This window comes from Papaver somniferum, chromosome 6 (genome assembly GCF_003573695.1).
Source record: "Papaver somniferum cultivar HN1 chromosome 6, ASM357369v1, whole genome shotgun sequence".
In the NCBI taxonomy this organism is placed as follows: domain Eukaryota; kingdom Viridiplantae; phylum Streptophyta; class Magnoliopsida; order Ranunculales; family Papaveraceae; genus Papaver; species Papaver somniferum.
In genome coordinates this window covers 127,846,880-127,869,571 of record NC_039363.1, presented here as the reverse complement: position 1 = coordinate 127,869,571, position 22,692 = coordinate 127,846,880, and the positions used below count along the sequence as shown (strand labels likewise).

The window sequence follows — 22,692 nt, the reverse complement described above, 5'->3', positions numbered from 1 at the left end:
AGACGTAAGAAGCGCGGTTGTAACTGAATTTCTTGGAGGGTTGATCCGGTCTCATCCATGTTTTAGTCCGAAGTATGATAACAGGATAATGTTTGTAGTTCGTTAATACAATTTCTTGTTCAAATTTCTGGGGTTTTTTCTGCAGTTGCAGTTTTCTCGTTAACAATACTTCTGGTGTCTTGTGTTTTTCCTTTTCTGCATTATATTGTTTATCTTTATAATTGGATTTATGCAAGTTTTACATATTCAATCTTAGTAGATACATCCATCTAATTTTGATCTATTACGAGACTTGTTCTTGTAGAATTCGTATCTTGAAAGATATAACAAGTTTAGTTACTTGGCATAATTACGATTGGATTTATTGGATACGATTAGATTGATCTTGGATATTAATTTTTGAGATCATCCAAGTACTCTTCTTAATAATCAGGTTCACAGACTCATTGTCTTATACATACTGATTGAGAAGAGGTAGAATAAACTCTATATACTTATTGTCAAGGATCATTAAGTTGGTCTACTTCCAATTGTATTAGGTTTTGTCCATACAGGTTGTTGAAAGAAATATTTTGTGGTGTACTTGGTACCTCGGTGTTTTCAATGGGTATCTGAACAGGAAAACACCTTTATACCTAATAATTTTATGTTTGAAGCAATCAGTATTATGGACAAGAGTGCAATCTCAATTAATGTACCACCATACCCAAGGGATTCAGAATCTTCTTCGATTGATTTCTTAAAATTTGTAGAAGAAATTCTGACAAGACTACCTCCTGGTCAAAAATCCCTTGAAGAATTCACTGATCTTGGGAAACAATTAGAAAATCTTACTCTTGATGTGGACTTATATCTGCAGAAGGAACAAGATTCTTTTGACATAATGAATAATATCATGACGGATAAAAAAAAAATTGGGTGGATATTGATAAGTTAATAAGCGAGTGTTATACTCCCTATCCCTGTGATATAAAATAACTTAACAATTCCTTTTTCATTCCAAAGGTATAGACTGAACCTTATGCCTTATAATATTCTCCGAGTAATGATCCGATACATCATAATGACTACATCTTGTCTGTTCACAAAAATGGTGCGAAACAGAATTATCAAGATAAAGTTAAAATTGTTTTCCATGACGAAAACTTCAAGAAAATTCTTTGTAACAAAAGGAGTGGCTTACATAGTACCAAGCGCTATCTCCAAGCGCTTTTACTAAAGAAGTGTAAGACAAGGCATATAGGTTATTCAGTCCTTCATATTACTCTTAGCGTATGCAAAAGAGAATTATTGGTGTTTTGGGAATTTTTTTCCGTATATAGGTAATTAATTATATACTCAATCTTATTATTGTTGGAAGCAGTTGGAAGGAAGTCCTCTCATGGAGTCATTTTGTGTCATTTAATATTAAGTTTTTCGGGAACCAAATCTTTTGGTTTCTTTCAATTTCTTGATTGGTGCATGTGCGGTTCATGCACCATGAAGAGTATGTGTAAATCTAGTTCCAGAACTAGTATATCCAGTTCATGAACTATCCGGACCTTCACGTAAAAAGATAGAACAAATTCTTGTTTTTATCTTTTCCTCTTCATTCCGTTTTTTCTTCTGAACAGTTCGAGAACTAGAGAGAAAAACCAAAAAGGGTTTTGTAACCTTCACCATTAAAAAATCATTTCTTTATGAAATTTTGATCTTTTGATTTTGTTCGATTCCTTGTGAAATTTCATTCAACGTGTGACCAATCATTTTCTCTTTCATCACAGTTCCGGAGCTTTACCATTCTCAACAGTTCGGATACTTGGTGAGTTTTTCTACTTGTTCTTGGTCTTTTCTTTGATTCAAAACATGTTTGGAAGGAAACAAAATCACCATGGAGAAAGTTCTAGTGGAAGAAATCTCGGAAGGGATGATGAAAAATACTTTTCTACTAATGACATATTTTTTTTATTAAGATTACCCGATTTTTTCTTGACATCAACCAAAAATCGTGAATCTAAGAAGAAATTCTACACTGATTGACGATGATAGTTCGTCGATGAGTTGCTTTGTGTCCTATATCCTTGCAATACGATTTGTATTTAGTTGTTAGTCCCGACACGGATGAACAATGATTATGCTTGATCCTTTCAAGATATAGTATAGTAGGGTACGTAGGCAGCCACAATGAGTTGCAACATTTGCGGTCCATCACTTTATCGCTTATACAATTTAATCGCGATGTAACTCGTATCATTTGGCTCGTCAATGCGAGGGAAGAAATGACTGTTTCTATACTTGATGAGGTAGTTGCAGACCATTCCTTAATTTCTCATATTTCATATCAAGCCATGCATCAATTGCGAATTGGGCATTGCCAGGAAAGGTAGGCGGTACGCGAGTTAGGGGAGCTTGCATAAGCTAATAACATCACAAGGATGATGCAAGGAAAGAATAACATGAGCTTGGCAGATGCACCTATGTCACGAGCAAGACCAGTGCATGCTTTCAGCTCAATGCCGAAACTAAGTAAGAAAATTGGGAATAGGCGTGCGACATGCTCCTCAGATTTACGGATTCGCAAGAGGCCTCAGATCTATGTAAAAATCTAAGGCATGCCTTAAATCATGCATGCAAAATACATCAACATTAACCTTTATGGCCTTGCACCCTTCGTAGAACAAGGGTAAGTTGGACTAGCGAGGAGCTACGTATGAAAACTACGTTTAAGGCGTCATACTTACAAAGCATGTTTGGAAACAAATCAATGTGCATTTTCCTGGTGAGAAAGGAAGCTTTAAGACCGTTAAGAAAATAATAAAAAGTGATGAGTATCAATAGCAACTAGCAACTACTGCTCAAGCATTACACCTTAATTATCAATTGGAACTAGCAAGTAACAACTACTACTCTAGTGTTACACCTTAATTTTTGAAAATGAAGTTCGAACAAGTTGTTTGTCTACCGAGTGTTGTAGTAAACCCTAACCTCATTTTAGCAAGATTAAACTCCAATAGATTGTTTTCCAACTGATACCCACCAATAACAAGGCATGCCTCATTACCTCCATCAACAAATCCCAAACACGATACTTTGTCACTAACCCGCACCATAGAATTTGATCCGAATATCCTCCAAACTACTCTGTCGGTATGCAAGACAAGATTGATCTCCGGCACAAGAGCTCCCAGCCGTGTACTTATCATGTTCTTTGAATCAAAACAAACACCGAAAGGTGCAACCGAAGCCACCCTCGTAATATTCAAAGATTTAGCTTTCTCGATAAAGATGCTGGAGAACGCATTATAAATTGATGTGCGCAAAACAGTGCAGGGAATCATGGTGTTAATATTTGCTGAGTTAATGAACCCATTGTCCAAAGAATCACTATCAACCGGAACTTTCTTGCCGCCGACAGTGATTGATTTTACCCGAATGTGATACTCAGATGAATAATACCAGTAGCATTGGTATAGAATGGAGTGTAGGTAAATGAAGTTGAGAGATCAATTCCTGGTTGCATTTTGTAAGGTCCCCCGCCAATAAATATGACACCTTTGGATGATGCTGACTATGGTAAGCACATTGCAAATACTCTTGGGATACGAAAGGCCAATGAAAGCTGAGAAGGTACTGAAACTCCAAAAGGTCCAAAACCAGCCATTCCTTTAACACCATTGGCGAGCCCCTTTAACAGAGAAGTTGATCCACAGCCAAATGAAAACTTACGAGCCGTTACATATGGACCTGTGGTAGAACCATTTATACATGACTGTGGATACAACATCTGAAGTCAGATAACTGGAGGTGAAATTCCCACCTGGCAACTTGTTGCTAGGAAAAACAAGGCATCCCATAAAGGATTTGTACCTCGGCTGTGCTGGTTTGTGCAGACATGCTCTAGAGCTCAACTGAAGCTTGGAGCACTCTCTTCCGAAGCAATTAAGAGTGCAGTTAGATGAGGAAACATAGCCTTTCTCACAATCAACCCATAGGTATTCACCTGCTAGATCAACAACTAGGCTTTCAGAGACTAGAGGTGTTCTTTGCATAATGGAAGTCAGATATTGAAGAGTTGAACCATCTTTAGTTACAGGAAGGACGAGCCCTTGAGGCCGAGATGAAGACGTAGGTTGAGCATTTGAAAAACAAACAGAGCAGAATACATAAAGTATAGTCGTAGCAAAGAACAATGGAGACAAAGATGACTGAATAAGTAAAAAAGGAGCCATATATGGATTCCTGAATGATTCCATTTGTTAATAAACAAATGGAATCTTCTTCTGCACTGCAAGTGCTTTGTCCGATAAAATCTTCAAAAATGGTGCGCACAGAGATTTAAAATATTGCCAAAAGTGGGATTTTCAAAATATGTTTTTTTTTTAGTCTTGACTCTTGACACCCACAGCACCACCTGTCTATGACTTATGGTATTAGTTTATTGAGCAGTATTTAGAACCTGGGTCAGTCTTTTTAGCAAGAACACTGATGGTTTTTTAAGGTAAAAAGATAAACTTTTTTCGGAGTTTATCTTATTGAGTTCTCTGGACCAGGAAGTTAGATTTTTCAGTAGCTATGGCAAGATGAATTAGTTTTTGAATCTGGGTTTTAGTCAGTGAAGGAAAAGGTGAGATCTTTGAGCTTCTTTGTAAGTTGTATTTGAATGCTCAGAAGGTGTTCGATTTTAGGATATTTTATTATTTTAGTTAATGGCTTAATGTGATGAGTTACACTTAAAGGAGTGATGTTTTAAAGGTGGGCTTTGACTTTATCTAGAATTTGATTGGGATTAAGTGAGATTTATAAGATGTTCTTAAGTTTATTTGGATGCGATTTTTGTAAGTATATCTAGCTATTATATTTCAAAATTTAGCTAGCTTTCTCAAACGGTTTCACCTTTGAAAATATTCGCAAACCTTCGCTTACACCGTTACAAAGGCTCATGGGGTGCAGATCAGCTTTGAGGAATGGCATTTCTACTTGCTCAAACAAAATACTTGCAGTTAACTTGAGAATACAGTCTTTGTGAATTTTAATGTATGAGTTGTTTTGTCATGAGCTCTTTCAATTGTCTTGATTATGGATTCTTGTATGTACAGTGACTTGCGAGGGAAGCATCTTTGAGGACAAATTCCGGATGAGATTGATGAATGTTCATTTCTGCATGCCCTGTAAGTACTGGTTGGTTGTGGGGTGGCTAGACATCTACTATTCGATCTCGCATTTTCTTCCTTGTATTGACTAATTGATTATCAATTTATCATGACAGGGATTTGTCTTTCAATGAGATTTATGTGGACATATCATTTTCCGTAACAAAAGTGAAACAATTGGAAAACAGTGTAAGCTTCTCTTGCCATTACGTGGTCAAATTTGGTCTGTTTTGCAGTTTCATAATCGTTTGCTTCCTTAACATATCGTATTTGTTTCTGATGTTTGCTTCCTTAACATATCGTATTTGTTAACATATCCTGTTCAATGTTATTATCCTGTTTGTTATCTTGTTTGCTTCCACTCAGGATATCCTGTTCAATGTTAACATATCCTGTTTGCTTCCACTCAGGATATGCTTCCTTAACATATCATTTGCTTCCTTAACATATCGTATTTGTTTCTGATGTTTGGTGATAGTGCTGAGCATAGAAAAACTGAAGAACTGCATACAAGTATAGATCTTAATTATGGAGAAAGTCCTGCACTTATTGTTTCATGTATTTTTTTCAAGCATGTTCAATGTACTCAAATATTCTTTAGAAACACACTTCCTGAGTGGGTTTGTTATCTATCTCCGTCATTAGAAGAGGAAAACTTAATTTGTCACAGATCCTAGCCAATTAAAGCAAAAAGACAGCATTTTCCTCCATAATAAATTAGCCCAACAAGAAAAAATGTTATTATTAGTACTTACAGAAGCCCTCTAGCTAGTACTTATCTCTCCATAATAAATTCCTCCATATCTCTCTAGTACTTATCAATCAAAAATTATAGGACTCCACTAGCTAGATTAGGTTCAGTTATTATGAGTTGGAAGTCATGCGTCAAGTATGGACGCTGAGATAAAACAACATTATCCCACAAAGCTACTATGTTAGGACTTAAACTTATGCTTGAAGGAACAGTCATGCCAAAAAGTAATTAACCACCACAAGCCATGGTCCTTCATTTTTCCACTGATCATTAATGTCCTCGCTCATCTTTGTTTATCCGTAACAAGTATAATGTTGATTTCTCAAGTATAAAATGCATACTTGTTTCACATTTTCTCTACAAACTGAACCAATTTCAACGAAACCTTGTCTATGATCAAAATATCCCATTAAGTTAGCCATGAACATAAAGTTAAGATATTTTTCATTCTTTTTGGTTCTCTTACTAAGTTTTTCCAATGTCTCTCACCAGTATGCTTGCACCAATGAAGCTGTAAGAAACTTACCATTTTGTAATACGTCTTTGGCTCACAAAGACAGAGCCAATGACCTAGTTGCACGCCTTACCCTTCAAGAGAAGGTTCAACAACTCGTAAATAAGGCTTCCGGTGTATCAAGGCTTGGTGTTCCTGCATACCAGTGGTGGAATGAAGCACTTCACGGTGTTGCCAGTAGCTCGGGAGTGTCCTTCAATTCAACTGTTCCAGGTGCAACAAGTTTCCCGGCGGTCATTTTATCTGCAGCAAGTTTCAATTCCACACTATGGTATGAAATGGGGAGTGTGGTTTCCACTGAAGCTAGGGCTATGTATAATGTGGGTCTTGCAGGGTTAACATACTGGAGTCCTAATGTTAACGTTTTTAGGGATCCTAGATGGGGTAGAGGGCAAGAGACTCCAGGTGAGGACCCCTTTATTGTGTCCAAGTATGGCGTGAATTATGTTCGTGGACTTCAAGAGATAGGTCCAGACGGGAATGTCACAAGTAATGCACTTAAGGTGTCGAGTTGTTGCAAGCACTATACTGCCTATGATGTTGATCATTGGAAAGAAGTTGATCGCTTTTACTTTGATGCAAAGGTAATTAACTTGGTTCTGATATAGAGACCATTTGTTGCAAGGCCAATCTAATCTATTTCTTAAACCAGTTAGTTAGTTAGTTAGTTATGTGGAACTCTACTTACTGCGGATAAATTAGACCCAGCGTACTCATCTGAATGGGGTTGGTATTTTTTCTTGTTTGTTGATAAGAGTGGGACTTTTGCAGGTCACATTGCAAGATATGGAGGATACGTATCAGCCACCATTTAAGAGCTGTGTTATTGAAGGACATGTTAGCAGTGTGATGTGTTCATACAATAAGGTGAATGGTGTTCCTAGTTGTGCTGATCCCGATCTTCTTAAAGGAATCGTAAGAGATCAATGGGGTCTTGACGGGTAAGTTGCCTACAAAAAATAGATTTCTCAAAAGAATTTAATTGGAATGTATAAAAAAGCAATTGATCTCATTTTGCAGATATATTGTTTCTGACTGTGACTCACTTGAGGTCTACCACAACCGAACCCATTACACTGCAACTCCTGAAGATGCTGTTGTGTTGGCTCTAACAGCAGGTTAGGCCCTACTCGGCCGAATTTAAAATGAATTTGAGTCGACTTAATGAATAACATTTTGGTTTTTCTTACTATTTCCTGCAGGTTTAGATATGAATTGTGGTAAATACTTAGGTGACTATACAGAAAATTCAGTTAAACAAGGCAAAGTTTCAGAATCAATTGTGGACCAAGCTCTGGTCAACAACTACGTGGTGTTGATGAGATTAGGTTTCTTTAATGGAGATCCTGCTAAACAACCTTTTGGTAAACTAGGACCGTCTGATGTATGTACCCAGGATCATCAAAATTTAGCCCTTGAAGCAGCTAAACAAGGGATAGTCTTGTTGGACAATAATGGAATCCTTCCTTTGAATCCTAAAACCACAAAAACTCTAGCCGTTATAGGTCCAAATGCTAATGCTACGGAAGTTATGATAAGTAATTATGCGGGTATCCCTTGTAAGTACATTAGTCCTCTTCAAGGGCTTGAAAAGTATGCGGCAGTGACTTACGAACCAGGGTGCGTCGGTGTTAGCTGTACTGATGGAAATTTTATAGAAAATGCTGTGCATGCTGCAGCAAAAACTGATGCAGTCGTGATAGTAGTGGGACTTGATCAGTCTATGGAAAGGGAAGGCTGGGATAGAGTGAACTTGACATTGCCAGGATTGCAAGAGAAACTTGTTACGGATGTGGCTAATTCAGCAAGTGGTCCAGTGGTTCTTGTTATCATGTCAGGGGGTCCAATTGATGTATCATTTGCGAAAAATTTGAGTAAAGTAGTAGGGATTTTGTGGGTTGGTTATCCTGGTCAATCTGGAGGAGAGGCCATAGCTCAAGTCATATTTGGAGACTACAATCCAGGTAGTTCTCTTTCTTTATTTATTTGTTTCCATCTTTCTTTGATTTGGTTTCTATCAAACTAGTCCATCGGCATGCTGGTAAGTTTTACTAAACAAGTCGTGCAACTTTTCAGCTGGAAGGTCACCATTTACGTGGTACCCACAAGAATACGTCGATCAAGTACCAATGACAGATATGAACATGAGGGCAAACACAACCCAGAACCTCCCTGGACGAACTTACAGATTTTACACTGGTCCAGCCTTATACAACTTCGGGCATGGACTTAGTTACTCTACTTTCTCTAGCATTGTTAAATCAGCTCCTTCGGGAATACAAATACCACTGCAGAAATCTCAGAGCATCCTTGCACCCAACACTAACCTATCTGAATTCAGCTCAGGAGAAGCTATTGACATCTCAAATGTAGATTGCCAAAACCTACAGTTCAACATCGAGATTCGAGTGAAGAATCGCGACGAAAGAAATGGAAGCCATGTAGTGTTAATCTTTTGGGTACCACCAACCTCGGAAAAGGTGACTGGGTTGCCAAAAATGCAGTTGATAGGTTTTGAAAGGGTGCAACTACTGACAGGCAAAGAAGAAAGTGTGAAAATCAAAGTTGATGTTTGTAAGGAATTGAGTGTTGCTGATTCGGAAGGAAAGAGGAAAATCATACTAGGTAAACACACATTAGTTGTTGGGTCTTCAAGTGATAAACAAGTAAAGCATAGTTTTTATGTCAGAGCAAGTGAAAGTGAAGGAGAGATTTCATATTTCAGTAGCACTTGACTACTAGTAAGAGTTTAATATGTCAGATTAAATAAGTTGGCAGCACAGGAGTTAGTTATGTCTTGAATTGATGTATTTCTGTTTCTGATTAAGCACAGATTTACATTCATTTTGAACTTCCTACCACAACATCACAATCTCTTAATACAAATTATTGGACTTTTCTTACCCTACTTGTTTCACTCCAGTACTTGCCATATAATTATAACTTATTATCACAATAGTACAGAGATTTCTCCTCCACCCATCTAAAGGAAGATGAAAATGTGGAGGATATTTCAATCCCATCCATCAAAGCTAAGAATAATTGTAGAACACTTATTGCAACACATCTCTTTTTCCTTGTCTTCTGCCTTAATTAGGCAAAAGCTTTGTCCCCACATTTTTTAAGTACTTCCACCAGGATAATTGCAGTTTTTATAACCTGCAACACAAGAATTAGTCTTAAGAACACAGCACGTGAGTAAATTTGCGCATACATGCAGTTATGCACCATAAACACTAAGATGCTATAAACAATGGAACCTCAAAACAGTTCAGACCTTTTGTTCGCAGATTGGTATAGGTGGGAAGTGGACTTACTGGGATTCGTGGAAGTTATCATTGCTGTCTGTGAGAAATCACAATTCCATGGATTCCGACCAAGAGTTTGGTAAAGCAGATTCATTGCAAAAGCAGCATGTGATGCTAAAGTGTTTGGTTCGAAACAAGCACCGTTGGGTTGGATTGGACCGCAGTTCATACCTGGTTGGCCACAGGCGTAGTCAATATTTGTCTGCAATTGAGCATCCGAAAGACCACCCTTTGGAATGCACCATCCTTTTGTCTTTCCTGCTGGAGTTGTGGGAGTTGTAGGAGTTGTTGGAGTCGTGGGTGTTGTCGTAGGAGTTGTGGGAGTTGTTGGTGTTGGAGTTGGAGTCTTACAGCAATAAAATACATGTTATTCAAATATCACTAGGAAACAGAACAACAACACTTGCGCCAGAATAAATGGCAAATGACTGAACCCTGCGGATAATGACCGCGTTCTATCTTAAACACTGACAGAAAGGATCATCATCTTTGAGAAGAGGGAAGGGGGAGGTGTTTCTGTTCTCCCACTTCCAGATGCACCTTCAAAAAGCCTGCTATTGCAGACTTAAATCCATGATAACCATGTAGTCAGCTCTATTTCAGGTTTCCAGAAATTTTCGACAGATAACATTAAGTGGATGATCCAAATATGAACATCTTCCACAGAGACAGTGACCCAACATTTTAAATTTAAGACTCTACATGGCCATTGAGCTACAGTTTCAAAAGATACAACAACTCAAGCTTAATAAGATAGATGCTAGTGTGCAACCTTCTACCTACTGAAACTAAGGGAGTGCATTATAACCAACAATACGTATATTGAATGGTGAGTGTAACTGAATTCAAGTTGATACCTGGCTACTCTTTGTAAGACCAGCGTCATATGCTATGGTTCGATCAAGTTTGAAAAGTCCAAATGCCCGCTCTGAGCCAGCTCCAGGTTTTAGATCCTCATCGTATAAGGCAAAAAGATATGTATCAACAGATTTACCAGGCATCAATGGGGTCCCGACCATTGATCGAAGGTGTGCAACCAAATTACCATTATAAGCTTTTGCATTTTCTACACTAGTTCCAACCTCTTTGTCACCTCCCTTGTAAGGCCACCCTGTCTCAGCCACCACAATCTCTACACTCCTTGCATCCATTGCATTTAAGGCAGATCGGATTGCATCAACCTGCACAAGCAAAAAAAGATTATCAATGAGTTTAAATCAAAACACGTTAGAGGACAATTTCAAATACTGGATCAAAATGGTGCTAAGTAGGCTTCAAGATACTCTCACTGAGGCATCTGCAATGTTGGTCATACTAACCAGAAGGTTGTTTGTGCATTACAAACTGATAATTCGAACTTATCGTTCTTGAATAAACCATAGTAACAAAAATGCTTCAATTGAACTATTTTATCCACCACAGAGAACCATCCAAATTCCAAAGCCTAGTTACCTGAGCGTCGAACATATTCATGTATGTGATCTTAGTACCGGCGTCAAATCTCCCCGCATTGGGTTGAAACAAACAGAAAGCCAGAGTTTCAGGTCTAGGATCACTCTGGTAAGCGAAAAATGGGTATGGATTAATCGTAAACGGTGAACCAGTATCTCTCAGGAATCCTAACAATCCTTTCATTGTGTCTCCAAATGCAGGATTAAAACTTCCAGCAGAAGGGGGTTCAGAATTTGCCAACACTGACATGGCATGGACAGTTGAAACCTTAATCTTATCACCAAGAGATTCAGAATTCAAGGCCTCTTGTACATTATGCATTGCAGGAACAAGTTGTGATGCTAAACCTTGATCACCAGAAGTCATTACTTCATTACCAACTGTAATCAAGATTATATTACTAGCTGGATAATAAGGTTTAACATTTGCATTGACCCACTGTTTGGCAAAGTTTGGATCATTCGCTAAAGCTGGTATATCGCCGTTAGATGTACCAACAACAATTCCAATTCCAGTATTAGCCAAGGCACTTATAATAGCTGGATCTGCACCGTATAATCTAACTTTACCAATTGCTGTTGATTTTAACAGCTTTGCTGTTTCAGATGGTGGTGGTAAATTGTCTGCAACTTGTCCATAATTTATACCAATAAATGATTCTGATTCTGTATGAAAAATTAAAAAAACAAAAAATTATCAGAACATTTTCTGTGTTTCAGTCAGAAATAAAACTAGTACTTTAAAACTGAGGTAACTGAGTTAACTCGGTTGGGTCATTTTCATTGGAGTTGCTGTTTTGTTTTGTTTTAGTTTGTAGAAAATCATACACTACGATGCGGCTACCAGTTCCAAGACGATTCCTCCTGGGTTTCTTTTTAAAAAAAGAAAAAGAAGTGGCATCTCCGAGAAGAAATATGTACTAATTAATGCAACTCAAAATTTGAAAATATTTGAATCAAAAACATGAAATTTGAGAGTTTGAAATTTAGATGAATTGAAGTGAACCCAGTGATTGAATTACAGTACTTAGAATTCCAGTTGTATCTGGAGAGCATTGGATTACATACAAAATGGAAAATTGAAGGAACCCCATGTAAGAAATTTAGCTAAAATTAAAAGTTAACATGAAAAACTACCAAATAAATGAAATTTGGTGAAGAGTTAAAGGAACTTACTTGCAGAGAAGAGAGACTGAAAAAGGATAGAGAGAAGGAAGAAGGTTTGAAGAAACTTGGCCATGGAGGAAGAAGAAGATCCTTTCACTCTCTAGAAGTTGTCTCTGCCACAGAAAGAAATCAGAGTAACAAGAGAAGATTTATAAGAGAAACCGAAACAAATGGGGAGTACTTTTTCCAGTAGAAAGTGAAATGAACCAGAAGAAGTCACTTTGTTGTCTTCCTCGAAATTCAACATCTAACAGTAGGACGTATTTACCCACCTAATTAACCGAGTTCTGACTACTAGCTAGCTCAATTGACCGGGAGGCAGTTAAACTGCAATTCAAATTACAGGGAGGGCACATAGATCTCATTTTTGCTTTTGCATTTCCTAGTTTGTTCTCAAAGATTATGTACATTTTTAATTACGTATATTTTCTTAGAGGCATACGTGGTTTATGTACGTGGTGTTGGAATATGTGGCAGTTTCTGGGTAAAGTATCGTCATCCCAGTGACCCAACAAGTAAAGCACCACCAACTTCTTTATGGAGAAAAAAGCTTGAATTCCCCCATCTGGTTCAAAATTCTTGGATCGTGGAAAAACACAACATCAACCTTACGACTCTTTTCTCACTTTAAGAGTATGCTTTAGAGATTTATATCTTTTAATTATACTAAGATAATTTTTGTTTTCCTTCTTTACTAAGAAAAAACACTTCTTCTTTCCCACGGTTTCCCAATCCAAAAGTCGTTTTTCCATAATCACTCGTTTAAGTAATATTCCCAACATTTGGTATGGTCTTAAGTAACTTTAAGTAAAGGGAACAGAATAAGTGAATAACTCTATCATCAAGTAAAATCTGAGATGCCAAATGTTCCACTCTCCTGAAATATTGATTTCAAATTGGATATCTGCAACATATTTCATCTTTAGAGATCAACTTTACAAAGTTTCTAAAACAAACTTCTTGAGTTGTTGCGCGATCACAAACCATTAGATTGCATCTTTATAGACTTTATTTTACCCGTGTTTACATTTAGAGACAAGAAGAATCTATCTTCATCATCTTACTATGGTTATGATAGTTCATGATTTCACAAAAGTAAAAATTGACACTTTCTCATACTCAAAACAAGAAATTGTTACCCTAGGATCACGCCGACAACGCTAATTGTCAGGTCTTACTTGCAATCAAGTTTTTACTATAAACTCTGGCCCTCCATCTGGAAAACAAGAAATCCTGTGCATCTGCTCTTATGTAGTTCTTTTTTTCTAATCAGTTTAAAAGAGAGGCTAAGAGCCAAGTAACAAAATATCCATAAACTTCAAATTTAAGACAAAATGTACAATTACAGAAGCACTCGGTTACATAGTATTCAAAGAAAAACTATACAGAACATACACGAGTATGACTGGGGGGAAAAAAAGCAACCAACTGAAGAGATGAAAGAACATTTATGCTTTGACATTAATGGATGAAAACCCAAGCTGGAAACTTCATTGTTCTTCATACTTGAGAGAGAAGAAAATCTCAGCTTCTCATGTTTTGTTTCCGAAGCTTTTAACTGGATGGCTCATGCATTGCAGGATGAATTGAACAGAGAGATGTGAAGAATTTACAAATGCAAGGAAGAGAAATAAAGCAAAAAAGAGAGGAGGGATGATATGATACATGGAAAAGTGTAGTCATTCATATGTTGTCCATGTGATGTTTTTGGTTCAACACAAGCGCTACCTGGTGGACTGCAGTTGCTACCTTTGCAGCCACCATCAGCAAGAGAAACGCTATCCTGGGGTCCACATCCACCTCCTGGGAATGTTGTTGGATATGGTGTACCCGGAGCCAATACAGGAGTTCGAGTTGGCGGAGCTGGTGGTGGAGTTGGCGGAGTTTTTGGACTCTGTGAGAAAACAAAATCCATGTTATTCAATTGGCATACTCGCAAAAGAACTAGAAACATGACAAGAAATGAATGTAGCACCGCATTTATGTAAAATATACAATGCAAATAATCTGATAAACCTGTGTCTCAAAATCAAATGTTACTCATTCAAAAGACCCAGCAAACACGATTTTGTAGGGGTCAAGAACACGGCACTATTACAGATAGTTCAGCAGTTAAAAGTTCAATTTCATATTCACTATATATGATTATTCGCAGTTCATATCAATCAAAAGAAAAAGATTGCTCACAAACAGTTCATAAAATGTTCAATGCAGAACTAACACAGGTACACAACAATGAATTTAACGGCGAAGTAGACTGAACCTGAACTTATGACCTACCAATGCAAACCTTCAGAGTTACTTAAGTGAAGCACAATAGAAAAAAAAAAAGGAAAATGCAATAAGCATACTGAATTCAGTTCTCACCTGGCTGCTCATTGTAAGACCAACATCATATGTCATAGTTAAATCAGGATTGAAAAGCCCAAACGCTCTCTCTGAGCCTTTCCCTGGTTTCAAATTCTCATCGAACAACGCAAAAAGATATGTATCGACCGATTTACCAGGCATCAGTGGAGTCCCAACCATTGATCTAAGGTGTGCAATCAAATTAGCATTATAAGCTTTTGCATTTTCTATACTTGCTCTAACTTCATCAGTATCTCCCTTGTATGCTTATCCTGTTTCTGCCACAACAATCTCCACATCCTTGGAGTCCATTGCATTCAACGCTGATCGTACTGCATCAACCTGCACCAAAATACTTCTACAATGAGCCTAATCAATATAAAGAAAAAAACTCAAAATAACCTATTAGATGCACTATCAAGGAACTCAGTGCAATATCTCTATACACAATCCTTTGCAAGGTGTGTCATGATCAGTATGCAGTCATGCACCCATCTTCTCAGTCCAGCAATATGAAATCTACAAGCCCAACTAAACAAATTCAAGACCAAGTTGAACAATTTACCTGAGCGTCGAACATATTCATGTAGGTGATTTGAGTACCCGAGTCGGGTCGTCCCGAGTTAGGTTGAAACAGACAAAACGCCAAAGTTTCAGGTCTTGGATCACTCTGATAAGCGAAGAATGGATAAGGATTAACCATGAAAGGAGAACCAGTATCTTTCAAAAACCCTAATAATCCTTTCATTGTGTCTCCAAAAGCAGGATCAAAACTTCCAGCAGAAGGAGGTTCAGAATTTGCCAACACAGACATAGCATGAACAGTTGAAACCTTAATCTTACCACCTAAAGATTCAGAACTCAAGGCTTCTTGTACATTATGCATCGCAGGAACAAGCTGTGATATCCAATTTTGATCGCCTGATTTGAAAACTTCATTACCAACTGTAATCAAGATTATATTACTTGCTGGATAATACGGTTTCACATTTGTAGTAATCCATTGTTTGGCGAAGTTTGGATCAGTTGCTAAAGCGGGTATGTCAGCGTTCGATGTACCAATAACGATTCCTATATCGGAATTAGCTAGGGATGTTATTATCGCCGGATCTGCTCCGTATAATCTGACTTTGCCGATTGATGTTGATTTTAACAGCTTCGCTGTTTCAGATGGTGGTGGGAGATTATCTGCAACTAAACCGTAGTTTATACCAATGAACGATTCTGAATCTGTCAATAATCATAACATTAACAAGGTTAGTTCTTCAATCAAGATTAGAGCGGGAAACTGAATTCAAATACTTGAAATTCTGTAAGAAATTGTACTGAAAGTTAATGGAAAATTCAGAACTTACTTGCGTAGAAGAAAGATTGAAATAAGAGAGATAGAATCAAGAAGATCAAGGAGCTATGGCGAAGCTTCTCCATGGCGGGAAACAGAAGTCCTTAACGAAGGCAGAGAAAGATGAAGAAGATAGAGAGAAGTTTAAAAGAATTTGGGCGTAACATTTAAGGCGTAGAAATGAGACTTGACTTAGACTTGAGACTAATAATAGTGTGAAGTCTATTTCACGGCATTAAGTGTTCTTCAATCAGTTAGGTTTCAAATTTGTTTATTCAATTCAAGAATATCCACAAATCTTTGAAATTGCCAAAGAAAATTTAACCCCAACTCTAACAAGAGTGAGCATCACCTCAACCATTGCGGTAGCTTGTAAGCTTGAGAAGTTGAAAGGAAAGTATGTGTTGACACCTACTTACAATACCAAAGGGTGAGACAAAATCACCAAAACAGAGAATGGAGTGTGAAAAGGGGGAGAATAATTCTTTGCCAAGTAAACTTTATATGAGAATGACTTGTTACATGGATTGCTAATATTCTTCAATAAGACCAAAATGCAAGAGGTTTATGAACTGCAAATTTATTAAACCAAAGGAGTGTTCGGAAACAGTTTAAAGGACTAAAGGTGTCTAAAAATAACCAAGCTCTGACGGAAACTGTAAAATATTACAAAACTTGCAACTGTGTGAATGACTGAACAAAAAAGAATATATGGAGTTAAAAAGAAAAGGTCATTTTCATTTCTGACCTTAAAACACCAACTAAGCATAGCTGCATCTCTACTTCTCCAGAAAGGCTGATATAAATTTAAAGAACGGAAACCGAAAATCTTCTAAACCATGTCATTTATGCACCAGAGTGAGAGACTGGCGTAGTTGTAAACTGGCCATCCTTGTAAACATTGACAAACTGTTGTGGCAGTGCGTGCTCCACCTGCGAAAAAGATTGCAAATTGGAGTTTACTTTTTCCAGCCTTACAAATCGTTGAATATCATTGAAATTACCAAAATTACGGGGATCCTAATGTTTATGTTCCGTAGACAGAGAGCATAAACTCCATATTGGATGCATATACTCGAACAAAAGAGATGACCTGGTCTTGGGTACTGTATGAAACAGAAAATTATCCTGTACTAAAACTGCACTGAACTGATCAAATCAAGAGAGAGGGATCCATACCAAATCACCATCAGGTGAATCCCCAGGTACTAAAACGTTGATTTCGCTTGACTTAGCTGTCGTTATAGAAGTCTCTAAAGAATCTTTGCTTAAATATAGTTGGCAACCTGAAGTATTGTCCACTGAAACTGTTGGTGCGGAACCCTGAAAAAGTAACCACCAAAAAGCAAGTGTCAACAGAGAATCTTGCCCAGGAATGCCATCATTTGTGTCCATGAATCTAACTTAGTTGATAGCCTATGCGGTTGAAGTCACTCTAGACCAGTGTAAGGAAGTTATGCATTAGCCTAACTGAATTGAAATGGTAAGGAGTCCGACGATTACAAGTAAAAAATACCTGACACTGCACCTCTACGCCTGTGCAATTCACAATCTCAAAAGCTGCCACGACATCCTGTATTCAAGAGATATGTATATTGAAATTGTAAGTGAGTATATATCTCCACCAAACTGATGCTGATGTAAATCAGACTTTGTGGTGTCTACTAACCGTAAAGACAATTCCCATCTTTGAGCATTTATCCAGCGTTATGTTGTTCACTTTTCCTGTACGTTGTTAAAGGGTTAATAAGCTTCTTATCCTTTCCTATATAAAAAACCTGTACAGATGATACTCAAAGATTAAAAGTGTAAGACTTATTACAGAATTCAGTACCAATTACCTTTGATCTGCAAAACAGAATCTTTGCACCCATAAACATATACAGACTGTTTAGAATCACATTCGTCAATGACCAAGTCCTTTCTTCCAACTTGATTCTCAACAACCCATCTGATCATAAGCAACGAGTCACAAACCAAACCCATCTCATAAGACACCTGATACTAGTGGACTACAAAAGGACAGTGTCAACTTTCAAATTAAAGAGCGAACATTTGCAGCATACTCACTTGCGACCCATTTGAAGCTCAAATTTTGCAGGTCCTACTTTGGTAACAGAAGGAGAACTAGTACGAGACTCCTTCTCATTAGAGTTAACAACACCACTTCTATCTGCACGGTTCTTTGACTTCATGTCGTCTGTTACCTTCCTCAACCCTGGGATTATAGGAGGAGAAACATTCTAATCATTCAAACAACTGAAAGAAAAAAAAAGTGATTCATTTGCTAACCAATAGTGCCTTTACCTGAAGTCACAGATCCTGAACTGATCTCTTGAAATACAGCCGACATCCCTTTTGGTTGTGATGATGGTGCCTTAGAAGGTTCAGCACTCAAGAGAGAAGCAGCAGGAGGCGGTGGAGGGGCAGGGCCTCCCTTTGACTGAGCTTTTGATGGGACTGATGTGGGTGCTGAAACAGTTGCTTTACCAGTAGGATTCCAAGCTGGACCCAAAGGATGGAAACTCTTAACATAGTCCCTCAGGCCAGGTAAGTAAAGATCTTTCAGAGCTTTAGCCCACTCCAAATGATTTGGGTCCTTACTTTTGAACTCAACAAGAATCTGCTCGAAAATATTTATGTAAATATACTAGTGTCTAGAAAACATATGTAACTCTATCAACTTATATCTGTGCAACCCATAATTGGGATGTGGTTGGCATAAAGAGTACTTCTTATTACAAAATATGAAAAGATATGCACCTTGTTGCTATAAAATTCTGCCATATTCCAACTTTCTTCCACATGTGCAATAGGAAGACTCATACCTAAGAAGGGCAAGCAAAATGAGGCGCAAAAGATGAGAAATGAACGACTAATACAAATCTCAGATGTTTGCCACACAAGTCTGGACGCTTTATCCTACTCACCACAATCTTTGCCAGAATAAGCAATCCAAGCTAGAGCGGTTAGACTATCAGCTGCAGCCTTCAAGTGGTTAAAGTTATCAGGTCGTTTTCCTTCTGTCAAGGCATTTGCTTTCATAATTACTTCGTTCAACGGCTTGAGAAAACCAGCCAAAGCCTCGAGGTCTGGTTTCTGCAAGAAAAAAAAAATACACTCATATAAATCATTGGCCTAATTGGTATGCATTTATTGCATTTACTGCAATTGGTATGAAGGCATGATGTTTGTCTTTTTAGCAACGCCTAAACTTCTTTAATACACATATTCTGGCAAAGTTGATAGATCCATAAAAAACTCAAATTCCAAAACAAATTAAAAAAATGAAGAAATTTGTATTCAGCATAAAACCAACCTGACATTGCTTGACTTTGATGAGAAGTTCTTTCTGAACACTAAACGCTTCTTCTAAAACTTTAGTAGCTTCAAGAACATTCCCACCAATGTTCTCAGCAGCAGATAAGATCCTACCAACAAATTGATCAATTAGATCTTGATATGCAGAGATTGATGGATCTAATGGTGCATGATCATCACCATCGGTACTAATTCCCGTAGAACCATAACGAAATCCAGAAGAAAGCGACTCTAAACGTTGCACTGCAGATTCTAATCTCTGTATCAGTTTTTCCTCCATTTTCTAGGGCTTCTATCAAAAACGCTTAAAAAAAATTAAGAAATCTTTTTGTGAAATGTTTGTCCGAGGAAAACCAGAAAGGAAAATAGTAACGACCGTATAAGAAATGCGCGGGTTGTGGGGAACATGAAACAATCCTACTGCACCACGCGTCAAATTTCCCGTATACTGTGCGTCACTGTTGCAGTGGTACTAGAACAGACTAAAGGTATGGTTGGCAGTTACGCTATTACGAGCACGCCCTGGCTCGTGTTCAGGACGGAGCTAGGATTGAAAGAGGCTTGAGCGCGGTACAAAACCCTGATCAAAACCCAACTATAAATCACGTATTTGCCACCCATATTTTTCTTATTCGCCACCTCCTCTAAAGTTTTAAAGCTAATTCTACTTTTTTAATTCTTCTTTTTTACGACCTACAAAATTCAAACAAAATTTCACTACAACAACTACTACTTCTTCTTCTTCTTTGATTTCCTTCTCTATTAAAAGAATTCTTCTTCTTCATTAATCCTCCTTCATTTAAATCGTTTAATTATTTAAAAGGAAAATTTCTTGTTTGGTCCTAGGCCCATATAGTTATTTATAGTAGGGTTCAACCGGAATTTTTTTTTATCCGGAGGTCCAAAATTAATTAAAACATGGAAATGTCCATAATGCCCATTACTACCAAACGTGTGTGTCTACACTGCTTACAAATTTGAATACATATCTGGTACACTGCTTAAAAATTCGAGTACATATTTGCTACACTGCTTACAAATTTGAGTACATATCTGTCTGAGTACATATCTGTCGTACTGCTTACAAATCCGATTATATATCTGAATGCTTACAAATTCGAGTACATATTTGCTGCACTGCTTCCAGGTAGAGTACAAATCTGTAACAATCAATGATAAATAAATTAGAAGACGTATTACATCACATACATTGTAGGATCATACAATGTAGCAACCCAACCTTCTATGTTCCTCCAAATCCATTTGCATCACACCTTCTTTCAAACACACGTCACAACCAATTTGTAACTTCATCAAGACCACCACCGATTTCACAAGCTTGCAAATCTGAACCAACAACAACTCCTGTTCCTATCATTCAAAATCTGTCATTTCTTGCAATAAGTTCTGAACTGCAGCTCCAGATCATCTCCATATCCAATTCCAGTACTGAATCAAACGTAACAAAGAGCATCTATTTCAGTATTTCATATACGTACTGAATCAAACATAACAAGGAGCACTTCCTATCAGTATGCGATATATGTACTGAAGATTCATGAACTACAAATCAACAGTATGACAACAACAGGTGACAGATCTATGAAAAATAAGAGAATCGAAAGACATATTACAGTATTTCACATAAGTACTGAAGGGTAAGACTAAAAAATGAGCAAAAACACAGCAAATAACACTTCCTATCAGTATTATACATACATACTCATGGATTGAACCAAAAAAATTGGAAAAACTTCAAATAAAACAAAATTAGAAGAGTTTTGTATCAGTACACCATATATGTACTGTCAATTCATACACGAAAAACAACTGTAACAAACCTAAAAAATGTTATAATGTTGAACCAATGATAAATCACAAATAACCGCTATAGTTTTAGTTACCTGTAACCCTGGGAAAACAGCATTGTTAATCGCAGATTCCATATCAACCCAAAGAACAGGATCTTTCTTGAAGAAAATCATTCCACCTCTGGGACCTCGTAATGACTGCAAATTGAAACAGAAGACATAGTAAACAACATGACCCTTGAACCTAAACCAATAAAAACAAATGCCGCTTGTGTTGGTGTCAGTAGTTGCAGTCTTGCAGACTTCATGAATGGTACTAGGTGTACCTTGTGAGTGGTGGTTGTTACAACATCACAGTATTCAAATGGGTCGGCAAGTACAGATGCAGCAACGAGACCACTTATGTGAGCCATATCCATCATGAGAAAAGCCCCAACAGAATCTGCAATCTTCAAGAAACATAGCAGGAAAGGGAATTAGGTGTACGTAATGGGTTAACTAGTCTGATTCTCTGATCACTAAGAATCACGACTGTTGACAATCAAAAGATATGTGTATACCTTTCTCATTCGAGGATAATCGAAATCACGAGGATAAGTACTAGCACCAACAATGATGAGTTTTGGTCGAAAGAGGGTGGCAGTTTTCTCAAGCATATCATAATCAATAAGGCCTGCAAGTGAATTTGGTAATGAATGCAAATTATCAACGAATTATAAATGAACAACAATAGACCACATAGTCATTACACAATATAAGAATGCAGAGCAGCACCTGTTGATTCATCAAGAAGGTAGGGCATCGATTCAAAATAAATCGAAGTCCCAGATACCCGTATTTTAGGAGTCATAAATCCATGTGACAAGTCACCTCCATGAGGAAGATCCAGACCCTGTGCCAGTTACATGAACAAATTAATACAACCCCATATTTTGAAAGGAGAGTTGATTACATCCCTTAGGGGTTCAAAACTGATTTCAAAAAATTGGAGAGAAAGAGAAAGAGGCCTCAACTTACCATAATACGGTCATGTGGGTTGAGAAGTGCAGTGTAAACTTCAAAGTTAGCAGGAGAACCAGACAGAGGTTGGACATTAACTCCCCATTTCTTTGGGTCTAAGTGAAATGCAGCCAAAGACCTTTGTTGACAAGGTGTCTCTAGCTCATCAATGTACTCATTGCCACCATAGTACCTACATTGCAGAATGAAATAATCAAATGCATTTCAATACAAATACAGGGAAAAAATACAACATTAAGCACCATCTTTACCTTTTACCATGAAGCCCTTCTGAATACTTGTTTGTGAGACAAGAACCCACAGCTTCCATCACTGCGCGAGATGTAAAATTATCTGAAGCAATGAGCTCCAAGCTGTTAAACTGACGATTCTTCTCACTATCAATTATTGAACGTACTTCAGGGTCTGCCTAACTTGAGAAGGTAATCTATCCGCAGTAGTAGTACCCAACTTGGGAAAAAAAGTTGAAGAACCTTTAGTAAAAAGATTGGGTTGTTGTACAGCAACACCCATTATTGAAGCTCCA

General features: G+C 37.6%; 5 protein-coding genes and 1 pseudogene across 9 annotated transcripts; 1 reads left to right on the top strand and 5 right to left on the bottom strand.

Annotated features, from left to right (window-relative positions):
* Positions 1-2,900: 2,900 nt before the first annotated feature.
* LOC113291473 lies at positions 2,901-4,232 on the bottom strand (annotated as a pseudogene).
* An 886-nt stretch (positions 4,233-5,118) lies between these two features.
* LOC113289239 (probable beta-D-xylosidase 5) lies at positions 5,119-9,300 on the top strand. 3 transcript variants are annotated; one of them, XM_026538442.1, is made up of 7 exons: positions 5,119-5,147; positions 5,246-5,318; positions 6,376-6,981; positions 7,169-7,338; positions 7,418-7,515; positions 7,600-8,361; positions 8,474-9,300. In XM_026538442.1, exons 3-7 carry the CDS (start codon positions 6,676-6,678, stop codon positions 9,130-9,132), a joined length of 1,995 nt encoding a protein of 664 aa, XP_026394227.1. In that variant the 5' UTR covers positions 5,119-5,147; positions 5,246-5,318; positions 6,376-6,675; the 3' UTR covers positions 9,133-9,300. The 3 variants fall into 3 exon arrangements, with proteins under 3 accessions (XP_026394227.1, XP_026394226.1, XP_026394225.1); XM_026538441.1 differs by lacking the exons at positions 5,119-5,147; positions 5,246-5,318 and having other exon boundaries at positions 6,224-6,668; positions 6,768-6,981; XM_026538440.1 differs by lacking the exons at positions 5,119-5,147; positions 5,246-5,318 and having other exon boundaries at positions 6,224-6,981.
* On the bottom strand, positions 9,187-12,614 carry LOC113289240 (glucan endo-1,3-beta-D-glucosidase-like). 2 transcript variants are annotated; one of them, XM_026538444.1, is made up of 6 exons: positions 12,596-12,614; positions 12,333-12,436; positions 11,158-11,822; positions 10,563-10,886; positions 9,715-10,051; positions 9,187-9,556 (listed from the first exon to the last, which is right to left on the bottom strand). In XM_026538444.1, exons 2-6 carry the CDS (start codon positions 12,394-12,396, stop codon positions 9,519-9,521), a joined length of 1,428 nt encoding a protein of 475 aa, XP_026394229.1. In that variant the 5' UTR covers positions 12,397-12,436; positions 12,596-12,614; the 3' UTR covers positions 9,187-9,518. The 2 variants fall into 2 exon arrangements, with proteins under 2 accessions (XP_026394229.1, XP_026394228.1); XM_026538443.1 differs by lacking the exon at positions 12,596-12,614 and having other exon boundaries at positions 12,333-12,567.
* Positions 12,615-13,621: 1,007 nt separating this feature from the next.
* LOC113289238 (glucan endo-1,3-beta-glucosidase 7-like) lies at positions 13,622-16,492 on the bottom strand. Of its 2 annotated transcripts, none has more exons than XM_026538439.1 (4): positions 16,028-16,492; positions 15,238-15,902; positions 14,691-15,030; positions 13,622-14,217 (listed from the first exon to the last, which is right to left on the bottom strand). In XM_026538439.1, the coding sequence occupies exons 1-3, from the start codon at positions 16,098-16,100 to the stop codon at positions 15,010-15,012; spliced, it is 759 nt and encodes a 252-aa protein (XP_026394224.1). In that variant the 5' UTR covers positions 16,101-16,492; the 3' UTR covers positions 13,622-14,217; positions 14,691-15,009. The 2 variants fall into 2 exon arrangements, with proteins under 2 accessions (XP_026394224.1, XP_026394223.1); XM_026538438.1 differs by having other exon boundaries at positions 14,691-15,014.
* A 121-nt stretch (positions 16,493-16,613) lies between these two features.
* Positions 16,614-19,687, bottom strand: LOC113289237 (cyclase-associated protein 1-like). The gene is made up of 10 exons (XM_026538437.1): positions 19,334-19,687; positions 18,945-19,113; positions 18,778-18,842; positions 18,322-18,637; positions 18,085-18,232; positions 17,856-17,965; positions 17,684-17,739; positions 17,531-17,587; positions 17,194-17,337; positions 16,614-16,947 (listed from the first exon to the last, which is right to left on the bottom strand). Exons 1-10 carry the CDS (start codon positions 19,613-19,615, stop codon positions 16,861-16,863), a joined length of 1,434 nt encoding a protein of 477 aa, XP_026394222.1. The 5' UTR covers positions 19,616-19,687; the 3' UTR covers positions 16,614-16,860.
* A 1,558-nt stretch (positions 19,688-21,245) lies between these two features.
* On the bottom strand, positions 21,246-22,569 carry LOC113286604 (serine hydroxymethyltransferase 3, chloroplastic-like; the record flags this gene model as incomplete). The annotated part of the gene is made up of 6 exons (XM_026535167.1): positions 21,246-21,344; positions 21,473-21,595; positions 21,707-21,819; positions 21,921-22,038; positions 22,164-22,338; positions 22,418-22,569. Coding segments are annotated over 6 exons (780 nt in total), but the record flags the coding sequence as incomplete, so codon positions are not given.
* Between the last annotated feature and the right edge of the window lie 123 nt (positions 22,570-22,692).

Bases quoted from the DNA above. Each gene is read 5' to 3' on its own strand.
- LOC113289239 (XM_026538440.1), top strand. From the start codon at position 6,304: ATGAACATAAAGTTAAGATATTTTTCATTCTTTTTGGTTCTCTTACTA. The intron at 7,516-7,599 runs GTTAGGCCCTAC...TATTTCCTGCAG, and splicing joins TGTGTTGGCTCTAACAGCAG to GTTTAGATATGAATTGTGGT. The intron at 8,362-8,473 runs GTAGTTCTCTTT...GCAACTTTTCAG, and splicing joins ATTTGGAGACTACAATCCAG to CTGGAAGGTCACCATTTACG.
- LOC113289237 (XM_026538437.1), bottom strand. From the start codon at position 19,615: ATGGAGGAAAAACTGATACAGAGATTAGAATCTGCAGTGCAACGTTTA. The intron at 18,638-18,777 runs GTGCATATCTTT...ATTTTCGAGCAG, and splicing joins CAGAATTTTATAGCAACAAG to ATTCTTGTTGAGTTCAAAAG. The intron at 17,338-17,530 runs GTATTTTTTACT...TTACTTTTTCAG, and splicing joins GCGTAGAGGTGCAGTGTCAG to GGTTCCGCACCAACAGTTTC.
- LOC113289238 (XM_026538438.1), bottom strand. From the start codon at position 16,100: ATGGAGAAGCTTCGCCATAGCTCCTTGATCTTCTTGATTCTATCTCTC. The intron at 15,903-16,027 runs GTAAGTTCTGAA...GATTATTGACAG, and splicing joins TCAATCTTTCTTCTACGCAA to ATTCAGAATCGTTCATTGGT. The intron at 15,015-15,237 runs GTAAATTGTTCA...ATTTTGGTGCAG, and splicing joins TGAATATGTTCGACGCTCAG to GTTGATGCAGTACGATCAGC.
- LOC113289240 (XM_026538444.1), bottom strand. From the start codon at position 12,396: ATGGCCAAGTTTCTTCAAACCTTCTTCCTTCTCTCTATCCTTTTTCAG. The intron at 10,887-11,157 runs GTAACTAGGCTT...TTGCTTGTGCAG, and splicing joins TGAATATGTTCGACGCTCAG to GTTGATGCAATCCGATCTGC. The intron at 10,052-10,562 runs GTATCAACTTGA...TATTGCTGTAAG, and splicing joins GTCTTACAAAGAGTAGCCAG to ACTCCAACTCCAACACCAAC.